Here is a 12,958-nt window from a genome sequence, read left to right on the forward strand (position 1 = left end):
TTGTACTTCAGTGACACAATTTCCATGAGGACAACTTTAACATGCCGAATTGTCTGCCTGTGTCAAATTGGGGATTTTGCAAGCAGACAAACAATTGGACACTCATCCCATCTGCACTCAGGAATGATGTTAACACAAATGAAAAGCCAAATAGAAAGATTGTCACACACAAAACAAAACACACTCCCAACCAAATCCAGCTGCAGACATTTTGACGCAAAAGCAGAAAGAGTGCAGCCAAGTTAATGAGAAAGACAACAGAGAGAGGATGACTGAGACCTTTTGACCTTATGCAGATGTGCCCTGAGATTACTCTAATACATATATAACAGCCAAACAAGCACTAGAGCAATTGCATTATAGATCCCCAGAGAGCTCTGCAGCAAAGGGGCTTTAAGGCTGCACATGGCAGAAAGACACAACTATTTTTTTTGCAAATCACCTCACTTCCCTTTATTTTTAATGGTCTAGGGTGAACTATAGAGGAAACATTTTAAAAGATGAATATGTGGAATTTTATTCTTTGGGAGTGTGGTCACCACCCTCACAAGACAATTACACACACTTGTTTTTAACCATTTTCTACTAGCTTTCTCCCTGCCTCTCCTTCTCTACCGCTTACTAATGCACCCAGTCATAGACTACGTTTACAGGCAGTCAATTTTCGGTTTTAAGGTCAAAATCACAATTTCGGAAACATTCAGAATAACCAGTTTACATGAATGAGCTGACAATTAGTCCCGCATTTAAAGAGAGGGAGAACAAGAGCGAAAGAGAAGCGGATTTCGATTACTGGTAAGGATTTCAATTATTGGTAATTCTTACTGGTAATGTTACATCACTCAAACATTTATTTACAAGGGAAGTCATCCCAAACTTTTTTTTTCAGGAATAAGGTCTATGCATGCCCACTAGTTAAAGCAAGTAATTCTCATTAATATTGTGATTGTGGAATATGAGTTAAGTAGCAAAATCTAGCCATCTCAGGGGGTAGACATTTTGTCACTTCTGTTGACTGAAAATGTCATCACAGTTGCTCAGGGCTCAGGTAACGACCAATCACAGCTCACCTGTTTTCTGAAGCTGAGCCATGATTGGTCGTTATCTGAGCCCTGAGTAACCGTGATGTAAATGGCCGCTTCCCGAGATGGCTAAAACCAGGTGGATTTTGCTGCTTATATTCTACAAACGCAATATTAATCAGAATGTCGTGTTTAGACTAGTGGGCCTGCATAGAACATCCATCCATCCATCCATTATCTGTACCGCTTCTCCTCACAAGGGTCGCGGGGCGTGCTGGAGCCTATCCCAGCTGTCTTTGGGCAGTAGGCGGGGGACACCCTGAACTGGTTGCCAGCCAATCGCAGGGCACACAGAGACAAACATCCGCACTCACAATCACACCTAGGGGCAATTTAGACAGTCCAATCAACTTACCATGCATGTTTTTGGAATGTGGGAGGAAACCGGAGTGCCCGGAGAAAACCCACGCAGGCACGGGGAGAACATGCAAACTCCACACAGGGAGCGAACCCACGACCTCTGAACTGTGAGGCGGACGTGCTAACCAGTCGACCACCGTGCCCTGCATAGAACATATTCTTGAAAAAAATATATTTGGGTTGACTTCCCTTGAAGAGTACAAGAAACGGATGGGCAAACAAAGTCACATCTTGTAAATCACAAAGCCTCTGAGACTCCACCAAAGCATTGAACTTTTTATGTGTCCATGTCTATCCATTTACTCAGCGGGGGCCTGGGAAACTTACAGAGTTTCAACAGACTCAGTACATGCCAGGGTCAATAGTAGGGATAGTCCAACCCCCAATGGCCTTTTATATAAGTGGGTGTTTATTAAATGCATCCATTACACTCACCAGTGACCATTGTGTTCATTTGTCAACTTGCACTCCAGGGGTAAGCCATTTCAGGGCAAAATGTTGTTCACTACCAAGCGTCGGAAAATTTTTCCAAATGATATGAAAAAAAGAATAATCGAAGCACTGTCATTGTCGGGGCTCGGGGAAATGCAATAAAAAATGGGAAATTAAAAAGTACTGCAAAGTGCTGTGCTTTGCTATGCTTTTGGGGAGATAGTTCACTCTCAATGGACCATTATTGCTACTGGGAAAAGTCTCTCTAGATTGTTTACATAGCACAGTGACTATATCTGGAAATACACAACAAATACAGGAACACACTCCCAAGCCAAATGTGTTGTAAATACTGGACAATACAGATACTCTAGATCTATACCCTACCCTCAAATTTTGAGTATGATTTACAAACAACTGTGCTTCCCCAATACGCACGAGCAAATTAATGGCTATAAATACACATTCATGCAAAATATAATTTTCCATTTCAACGGAAATGGAAACTATTGTTTTTCACTGTCCTAAACATATCTACGTCTGGTCTAAATTGAAAGAGAAAAACTAATTTGAAAACAAAAAGAAAAAGTAAGTGATAAGTTTAATTCAGCTACTTGGTCATGACGTGCTGGCACCATCCTATCAAAAATACCCAAACAAGTTGATAGGCTTGTGGTTCTCTGTTTAAAGCAACAATCAAAAAACAAAACCCAACAAAACCTCACGAGAGGAGTCCGAATACTTACACTATATTTAGCAAGTTGTTAAATTGGCAGCACTGTTGCACTCGCAGAATGTGAGTGGGGTGAGCTGTAACTAATTTGCATGAGATGTCACAAAACGGAGTTCAGGAAGGACAAGATAAAGTGGGTGAAAAGTGTAGTATAAATATAGATTACCTTGGTATTTTTGATGAAATAGTTGCATGGTGATAGTTAAAGAGACACTGAACATTAATAGGTTGGTGTGTAAAATGTCCAGAACAGTTTCAATCAGATTAAATGAAAGGAATTAAAGTAAAAGTCAATAGTGTTACTCAGGACAACTTTGAAGATTTGATCGCCTTGCTGCCAGCACCTTCCCTCTGCCTACGCGGAGCGTATTTTGGGCTCCGGGTGACATCAATGTCGGATACAGTATATGCGACCTGGCCATTCAGACCGCGGTCGCATTGGAAACAAATCGGATACGTATCCGATTTAGGACCACATATGAAAGCAACCCAGGTCGGATTTGAAAATCCGTTCAGACTGTCATAAAAAAAAATCAGATACAGGTCACATATGGGCACAAAAATCAGATCCGGGTTACATTTGCCTGCGGTGTTAACCTAGCCATAGTTTCCTCCTGGCTTGCTTTGTCATATTGTGTTGTCACAAGTGTCTGAAACAGTCACCCATCGCCACCAAAATTCATATGCACATTACTACTCTTGTCAACTTCAACCTTTGAAAATATAAACAGTCTGCACAACATTTTCGATTTATATATATATATATATATATATATATATATATATACACACACACACACACACACACTCACCCACACACACACGCACACACACACACATGTATATATACATACAATGGAGTAGTGTGCCTATGAGTAAGGCAAAATGGTGAGGAAGAAACAAGCATCTTTTTAGTTTACATTATTATTATTGTTATTTTTTTAAACATTTACTTTCTGTTTTTTTTCAGGAGTTTTAAAATTAAGTGACATATAAAAACAAACAACTGTTTTTGGACTGGTCCAGCACCAAAGAGATGTACTGTACAATTTCACTGCCTTCACTTTTGTACATGAATGTTTTCATTTCATTTTACATACTCATGTTATAAAAATGTGTTGTATATTGTTTGTTTGGCCACATATTTTAACATTGTTACATTTAACACTGTAAATTCAGAAGAACCCTGAGAGTGTATTTGTCAGCAAATCTGAGTTATCATAAAGCGTCAATAGCGTTGAAGATTTTCATTGGACAGTGACGAATTGTAATTCATCAAACTAAACTAACTGAAATGGAAAAAGTACACTTGCATTTTTATTTTGATGTAATATTTACTGTATGTAGTTTTTTTCAGGAATGTTCGGATTTCTTTTAAAACAAACTCAATTGAATGTTTTATTACTACTGCGAGTTCAGTGTGAAAATCAAGAGTAAATATAATTTGACCATTATTACATTGACAGTAAGTTGGTGACAACATATTTGTTATTAAATTGCAATGTATGCTATGCATTATGATATTCCATACATGGACTTGAAAATATTTGAACCACGTGCTGTATGAAAACATTCAGTACTAGTAATTGATGCCATGAGTATTAATATATTTTGAAATTTGCTGCAATAAAACATAATATCATAAACAAATGGAATGTTCAATTTTAGGTAGATATATTATTGATTTTTCTCCACTATTATTTGTTTTCCTCCCAAAGAAAAAGTAAGCCACCTCCTCAGATGTCCCCGAGCAAGTCCAGTGGAGGAGAGTTCTGTGTGGCTGCCATCTTTGCCTCTTCCCGATCATGGTTCATCACAAACCCCACCTTGAAAAGAGATAAAGGTAAGGTTTAATCACAAGCACACTTATCAAAAGTGATGTGGTGCAGCTTATTTGTAATGTGAATGGAAAACATCAAGCTCCTACAGAGCTGTAACGTTGGCCTAAAAATCAGCTCTTGTTTTTACTGGACTGCATTTGAAATTATTATGCCATTGATATTTTTCTCAGATTTTACTAAGTGGTTAGTACTGCAAATGACAATCAGAATCAGTCATCAAACGGCAGAATATAATTTAAAGAATAAATCCATTCATCCACCCATTGACCATCGACCACTTATCTGAGGTCGGATCACGCAGGCGGCAGCTTCAGCGGGGAAGGCCAGACTTCCCTCTGCCCAGCCACGTCTTCCGGAGGGATCCCAAGGCGTTCTGAGGCCAGTCGGGAGACATACCGTATTTTCACGACTATAGGGCGCACTTGAAAGTCTATTTTTTTTCTCCAAAATGGACGGTGCGCCTTATAATGCAGTGCGGCTTATGTGTGCACCGATTTCCAATATCTGTGACTGTTATGTGCCTTTGCTGAGCGTTGCGTTTGACTGACTGGGAGCATTTGCTGACAACGCGCTGCTTATATAGAGAAAAGGCGGACGTGAGTGAGGACACCATGTGGACGTTAAAGGGAGAAGGGTGGGCTTGACAGAGGACGCTAAAGGCACGCCCCACTAGTGCTGGTATAGTATATGCATTCATTGTACGTCGCAACATTGAAAATGGCACCCATGAAGAGACACGCCTACAAAGCACAGTTCAAACTGCAATCTATCAGCTAGAGAAAGAGAGAGAGAGAGAGAGAGCAAAATTGCTTGCAGAAGAAATGAAAATCTCAATATTTTCAAGAAGGTCCGTTTTGGTGCTTTCGTTTTATGTAACGGTGCCATCTATACATCCTGTTAAAGTGTGGGTCTTTTATTCGAACATGCATCTTATCAGCGTCAACAACCTGTTACACATTTGGCTTCCACTATCTCAACAGTGCATGATTGCCCCCTATTGGCGTAATCTATATTTATTAATATTTGTGTATTACGGCCTATTATTGTCTTTATTTATTGTCTATTGTTTGTAAAGTGCTTTGCTACAGCTCTAGCTGTTATGAAATGCGCTGTATAAATAAAATTGTATTGTATTGTATAAGGCGGCACGGTGGTCGACTGGTTAGCACGTCCGCCTCACAGTTCAGAGGTCGTGGGTTCGATCCCGGCTCCGGCCTCCCTCTGTGGAGTTTGCATGTTCTCCCCGTGCCTGCGTGAGTTTTCTCCGGGTACTCCGGTTTCCTCCCACATTCCAAAAACATGCATGGTAAGTTGATTGGACTCTCTAAATTGCCCCTAGGTGTGATTGTGAGTGCGGATGTTTGCCTCTGTGTGCCCTGCAATTGGCTGGCAACCAATTCAGGTTGTCCCCAGCCCACTGGGATAGGCTCCAGCACGCCCCGCGACCCTTGTGAGGAGAAGCGGTACAGATAATGGATGGATGGATGTATTGTATAACTGATAACAACAACAACATATCACATTGTTACACATCCGGGCAAGGACCACCGTGGCGCAGCAACTTCCGGCGGATTACAAGGAAAAGCTGGCCATCTTCCGCTCCTAATGTAGTAAAAAGATTGCCGACAAACGCATCCGGGCCAACCACATCACCAACATGGACGAGGTGCCGCTCACTTTTGACATCCCGGTGAACCACACTGTGGAGAAGAATGATACGCACAACGGGGCACGAAAAGTCGGCTTTTACTGTTGTGCTTGGTTGCCATGGTAATGGACAGAAACTGCCACCTATGGTAATTTTTAAGCACAAGACGCTGCCGAAAGAAGTTTCCGGCCGGAGTCATCATCAAGGCCAATCAAATGGTCTGGATGAACGAGGAGAAAATGAGAGAGTGGCTAACTGCAGGTGATTTTCCCCAAATACTATATTTATTTCTACCTCATACATAATCACTTCACTGTATAAATGCCCCGGCACGCTGGACCACATTCACTTCCGCAAACACGGGAGTGACGTCGTCTCGCATGCAGGTCACTTTCGTGATGTGACGCATGCGTTCATACAGCAGGCAAGACCGAGGTCGCATTTGAAATGAACCTAATATGAACGCTTACACACAAAAAAAAAAAAAAAATCTGAATTGAGCATTAAGACTTGCAGTGTGAACCTAGCCGAAGATACCGGATGTTTTTTTCCACACGTCACCGTCGGTGTTAATTTGTGACTCCATGCGCGCTCATCTCACAGCCGCTGCGAAAAACCAAGTAAGCAAATAAGATAAGATAAGAAGATAAGAATGCCTTCATTGATCCCACAGTGGGGAAATTTTCATTGTTACAGCAGCAAAGATATAAGTCACATAGGGGCGGCGGCATAATGTGGCCATTAATGTATAACATTGACGGCAAACATTTAGGATCAAACCTATGTAAATATACGCAGTAACATGTGTATATACACATGTATATGCACACCAACCTACATCTACATAAAAAAATGAGGAACACTCATTTCGGCCTGTACATAGTACAGAGGAAAAAATACTCTAAGTAAGTGACAGTGCTGCAGTGCTGTAGTGAAATGTAAGGAACAGCATTGGATAAAAATAAAACTAGACTAACAGTAGTGGGGAATGTTGAGTATTGCACGGTATTACAGTAGTGGGGAATATTGGGTATTGCACGATATGAGCTCAGGTGCAGGACTGCACAATTGCACTAATGTCCGCCAGTTTGTAGAGACTACACAATGTTCTTGTTAAAGAGTCTGACAGCAGCAGGCAAGAAGGAACGGCGGAATCTCTCCTTTGCACAGCGAGGGTGTAACAGTCTGTCACTGAAGGTGCTGTGAAGTGCTGTTAGGGTGCCCTGGAGGGGGTGGTCCGGGTTGCCCAGCATTGATGACAGCTTGGCCAACATCCTCCTGTCCCCCACCGAGTCCACAGAGTCCAGGGAGCAGCCCAGGACAGAGCCGGCCCTCCTGACCAGTTTGTCCAGCCGCTTCTTGTCCCGGGCCGAGACGCCGCCTGCCCAGGTGACCACTCCCTGGAAGATGACCGATGCAACCACCGAGTCATAAAAGTTCCTGAGGAGTGTCCCCTGAACCCCAAAACTTGTAAGTTGAGACTCTCTCAACATCTGTTCCCCGGATATTCACTGGTGCAGGTGAAGAGTGCTGGCGCCTACCGAAATCCACCACCATTTCTTTGGATTTCCCGGCATTGATCAGGAGGCGGTTCTGCTGGCACCAGTCCACAAAACCCTGAGTAAGTTCTCTGTACTCCCGATCATCTCCGCCTGTGATGAGGCCGACAATCGCAGAGTCGTCAGAGAACTTCTGCAGGTGACAGGTTGGGGTGTTGTAGTTCAAGTCCGAGGTGTAGAGGGTGAACAGGAAGGGAGCCAAGACAGTTCCCTGTGGGGCCCCCGTGCTGCAGAGGAGCACGTCAGACACACAGTCCTGTGTCCTCACATACTGTGGCCGGTTTGTGAGGTAGTCCTGGATCCATGTGGTGAGGTGGTGCGCCACCCCCGCCCGCTCCAGCTTGTCTCCCAGTAGGGTGGGCTGAATGAACTCCGGGCTTGCCATTATTCCCGGAGGCATAATAAAGGAACTCCAACCACTGGACATCGGTGTAAATAGGGCATTGCGAGCGGGGAGCGATGGATGACGGACGGCGAACACAGCTTCACAAAGACTTGGAGGCAGCGCCGGCCAAGTTATGCCACACTTTGTGAATGGATTGTGGATACTTGGGCTAAAGTGTCTGCTTGCCCTATTGTGCGAGCTTTTGCAAAAGCCGGCATCGTTTCTGAGGAGCCGCATGGCAACGAGACTGACTCGGACAATGACGAAAGCGAACCTGCCGTATTTAATGGAGAGCTTGCCCAGCTGTTTGTTTCGGATACCGAAGATGAGGACTTTGATGGATTTGTGGATGACAGTTAATCACTGACAATTACGTGAGTACATTGTTAAATGTTTCAATAAAAAAACAACATAACTCGCTTTTTTAAAAACATACGTTAGCGTGCTTGCTAGCATATAGTCGCTGTTATATGAAAAGCACTTATCTCCATTTTTTTCATTTACTTATCTTTACCTGAATCATGTTTCCGCATTATAGACATCACATTAAAGCCAAAATTAAAAAAAGTTTCCAAAATTCGAGATAAGTGTTTTTCACAGGACAGCAACGATATGTTTAGCGTGCATGCATGCTACCGTGTGTTTTAAGCTATTGTATGTTTTACCATTCCTGCGCCCAATAATACGGTGCACCTTATATAAATACAGAAATAGCACCCGTAACTGAGACTGCACTTTTTAATACGGTGCGCCTTTTAGTCGTGAAAATACGGTAGTTTCTCCAGCGTGTCCTGGGTCATCCCCGGGGCCTCCTACGGGTGGGACATGTCCAGAACACCTCACCAGGGAGGCGTCCAAGAAGCATCTTAATCAGATGCCCAAGCCACCTCATCTGGCTCCTCTCAACGTAGAGGAGCTGCGGCTCAACTCTGAGTCCCTCCAGATGACCGAGCTTCTCACCCTATTTCTAAGGGAGAGCCCGGACACCCTGCAGAGGAAAGTCATTTCGGACGCTTGTATCCGCAATGTTCCAATCGAATCCAATTTATTTATACAGCACATTTAAAAAACAATGCTGTTACGAAGTGCTGCACATATGTTTGTGATATCACAAGCAATGAATACATAAAGAAATACAATAAATACATAACATAAATAAATAAATACACAAAATGACCGAACAAAGAGCAATGACAACAAGAAGGAAATTTCGCAAGAACCCAATCAGTTCATGAAGAGTATAAAACATTTTTAGAAGATGCCGTTCAGAAAGGGCATGCAAAGTTTGTGCCAAAAAAGGAACTGCAGACAGAAGCGTGTGGTACTCACCTCATCATGGCGTTCGCCACCCTATGAAAGGCACAATCCATGTTGTTTTTGATTGTTCAGCCTTATTTCAAGGGACTTCTCTTAATGACTTAATTCAAGGACCAAACCTTACCAACACATTGCTGGGAGTGTTACTGCGGTTCAGGCAAGAACCAATCGCCTTCATGGCTGATGTGGAAGGGATGTTCCACCAAGTACAAGTTACGCCATCAGATCGAGACTACCTCCGCTTCTTATGGTGGCCTGGTGGTGACCTGTCTAAACCCATAGCTGAATTTAGAATGACTATACATTTGTTTGGTGCAACTTCCTCATCCAGCTGTGCCAGCTATGCTTTAACACGAGTAACGGAGGACAATCAACATTCGTTTTCAGCAGAGGCTATCAACACTGTCCGAAACTATTTGTATGTGGCTGATTGCTTAAAATCAGTTCCCACAGACAAGGATGCCGTAGCTCTGTATGCAGAGTTGAAGGATATATGTGGAAGAGGAGGATTCAACTTAACCAAATGGATAAGTAACAGCAGGGCAACACTCTCCTCAATTCCAGAGATTGATAGAGCTAAGGAAGTGAAATCCCTGGACTTAGAGAAACAAACTCTTCCTGTGAAAAGGGGACTTGGAATAGAGTGGAATGTAGAAGAGGATGTGTTTCAATTCAAAATCTGTCTAAAACCCAAGCCAACTACTCGACGAGGTGTCCTCTCTACTGTGAGCTTGGTCTATGACCCGCTGGGATTTCTTTCTCCAATTGTGTTCACAGCTAAGCACCTATTACAAGAGCTGTGCAAGCTCAACTTTGGGTGGGATATGGACATTCCAGAAGCCATTAAAAACCATGGCAGAAATAGTTAATGGGCCTCACCCTGTTGGAAAACTTTAGCATCGACCGATGTATCAAACCCATATATTTGGGGCCAATTCAGTATGCACAGATGCACCTTTTCTGTGATGCAAGTGAGATAAGTTATAGTGTTGCAGCATATCTTCGAATGTTAGATGAAAGTGGTGATGTCCATGTAACCTTTGTGTTTGGAAATGCGAGTGTGTCACCCCTAAAGACAATAACTGTGCCAAGTATGGAGCTCACTGCAGCAGTTCTTGCAGTACGCATTGACAAGATCTTAATCTTAACTGAATTGGGGATCCCTCTTAAAGAATCTTTATTTTGGACTGACAGTACTTCGGTGATCAAGTACATCAGGAATGAGAACATGAGGTTTAAGACCTTTGCAGCTAATCAGATTGGTGTTGTTAGAGAAGCAACACATACATCGCAGTGGAGATTTGTCAGCACAAAGCTGAACCCTGCAGACCATGCTTCCCGTGGTCTCCATGCAGAGGCATTCTTGAAGTCCACCGCCTGGTGCAATGGACCAGATTTTCTGAAAAAACAGGAATGGGAATGGCCAGAAATCCGTGATGAACTTGCCTCACTCACTCATGAATACAATGACCCTGAAATAAAGTCACAAATGAATAATGTTATTATAAACACTTGTACTATAGAAGAAGAGCCAACAAGTAAACTGATACATCACTTTTCTGACCTAAGAAAATTGAGAAGAGCAGCTGCATGGTTTCTACGCCTGAAGAATGCTCTGTTTCAAATGAGTAAAAGGCACACAGAGCTCAGCACTATTGTGTGCACACAAGAAAAGGGTATAAAGACACAAACAAAAATGACTGTTAACACACTTACTCCTCAGGAGTTAGAAGAAGCCATCATTCGTTACTGTCAGCAGCAAAGCTTTGCAGAGGAACTGAGAACAATTGAAGTAGGTGGAAGTGTAAAGAAGAAAAGTTCATTATACAAGCTTGATCCTGTGCTTGAAAGAAGACTGTTGAGAGTTGGGGGAGGATTGAACAAGATGGCAATGCCAGAAGAAGTGCGGCACCCTGTCATTCTCCCCAAAGGTCACCATTTCTCCACATTGATTCTTAGAAGCATACACCAGAAATTGGTCACAGTGGCCGGAATCACATGTTGTCCATATTGAGGCAAACTTATTGGATTCCCTGTGCAAACACGCTAGCATGAAAGATCAGCTCTGAATGCACTGTATGCCGACTTAATGCTGCTGTTGGAGAACAAAAGATGGCCGACTTACCTAAAGACAGAGTAACACCAGATCTACCACCATTCACATATGTGGGGGTTGATTACTTCGGCCCAATGGAAGTAAAATGAGGACGGATCACTGTGAAACGATATGGCGTTATTTTTACTTGCCTTACCAGCAGAGCGGTATATCTCGAAGTGGCACAGTCTATGGACACGGATCCCTGCATCAATGCATTCAGACGATTCATCAGCAGGAGGGGCCAAGTATCTGAAATAAGATCTGATAATGGAACACATTTTATTGCGACAGAGAAGGAACTTAATGAGGCTTTAAAGGAATGGAACTTAAACAAAACTGAACAAGCTCTTCATCAGAAAAATGTCAAGTGGATCTTTAATCCTCCATGTGGAGCCCATTTTGGTGGAATATGGGAAATATTAATCCGTCTGGTCAAGAAAACACTGCTCTCTGTAACTAAACAGCAACATCTTGATGATAAAGGCCTTGTAAAAGTGATGTGTGAAATAGAAGCGATTCTGAATAGCCGCCCACTGACAACAGTGTCAGAAAACCCAAATGATCTGGAATCTCTTACTCCTAATCACTTGCTCCATCTTAAGGTCAAACCTATTCTGCCTACTGGTATATTCTGTCCACACAATTTGTATGCAAGACGCCGCTGGAAGCAAGTCCAGTACATCTCTAATTTATTCTGGACAAGATGGGTAAAGGAGTATTTTCGACTTCTTCATGGAATTGGACCAGAAGGAACTTCAGGAAAGGGTACGTTGTCTTGGTTGTAGATTCACATGCACCTCGTGGATCCTGGCTCATGGCAAGAGTAGTGGAGACACGCCCTGGATATAGAGGATTGGTGCACAATGTCCTTCTCAAAAGCAGAACAAACATATCGGAAAGACCAATTAGTAAGCTATGATTGCTAGTTCCTGCCTCGGAGTAAGGCACTGTTGAGAAGATACCAGTTGGCTTGAAACCACAGACTGTATTTGGATGGAGCATTTTATTTATTTTTGTTTTGAGATTTTGGCTCCAAAGTATGTTTTGTTGTATTGTTATGGCATCTATAACAATAGGGGCCGGTATGTTGGAGCCAATATTTGTTTGAATATAGTTTTTCCTTTAAACTCATTTAAGGTGAGCAATTGTGCCACCTACTGGCCCAATTGTGTTCTAGCCAGTAGGCATTATAGTGTCCACACAGGCTTTTGAACACGCCCAATTGATTGGAACAGGTGCGCTCGTTAGGAGGAAAGTTTGTTGTGAAAACTTTGTCAACTGCAACTACAGGCTAGTTTAAAAAAATATATATATATATTTGTGAGAGCAGTCTATTTAGTTTATTAATTATACAATAGACAATTATGTGCACACACAACATACACAATTACATATCATATACATGGACACACACTTAAACCCAAACTGGACCTTGGAAAGAAAGCGGCATGGAGACTGAAGTCATCCAAAAGTAAGACAAATTTCTTTATGTCTGTGGGAGCG

General features: G+C 42.6%; 1 protein-coding gene across 10 annotated transcripts in view; it reads left to right on the top strand.

The window, feature by feature from the left end:
- Nucleotides 1–12,958, top strand: part of bcas3 (BCAS3 microtubule associated cell migration factor) — a 482,251-nt gene that overhangs the window by 160,094 nt on the left and 309,199 nt on the right. For all 10 annotated transcript variants that reach the window (XR_015087344.1, XR_015087345.1, XM_086034860.1 and 7 more), the window contains one exon: nucleotides 4,326–4,450. Coding sequence is in view for 8 of the 10 variants with exons in the window: in XM_086034860.1 (XP_085890986.1) it covers nucleotides 4,326–4,450 (125 nt within the window). In the remaining 2 variants the exon portion in view is untranslated. The remainder of the gene's footprint in view (nucleotides 1–4,325; nucleotides 4,451–12,958) is intronic.

This window comes from Filicampus tigris, chromosome 7, assembly GCF_054856515.1.
Source record: "Filicampus tigris isolate MCC_2025a chromosome 7, RoL_Ftig_1.0, whole genome shotgun sequence".
Lineage (NCBI taxonomy): Eukaryota > Metazoa > Chordata > Actinopteri > Syngnathiformes > Syngnathidae > Filicampus > Filicampus tigris.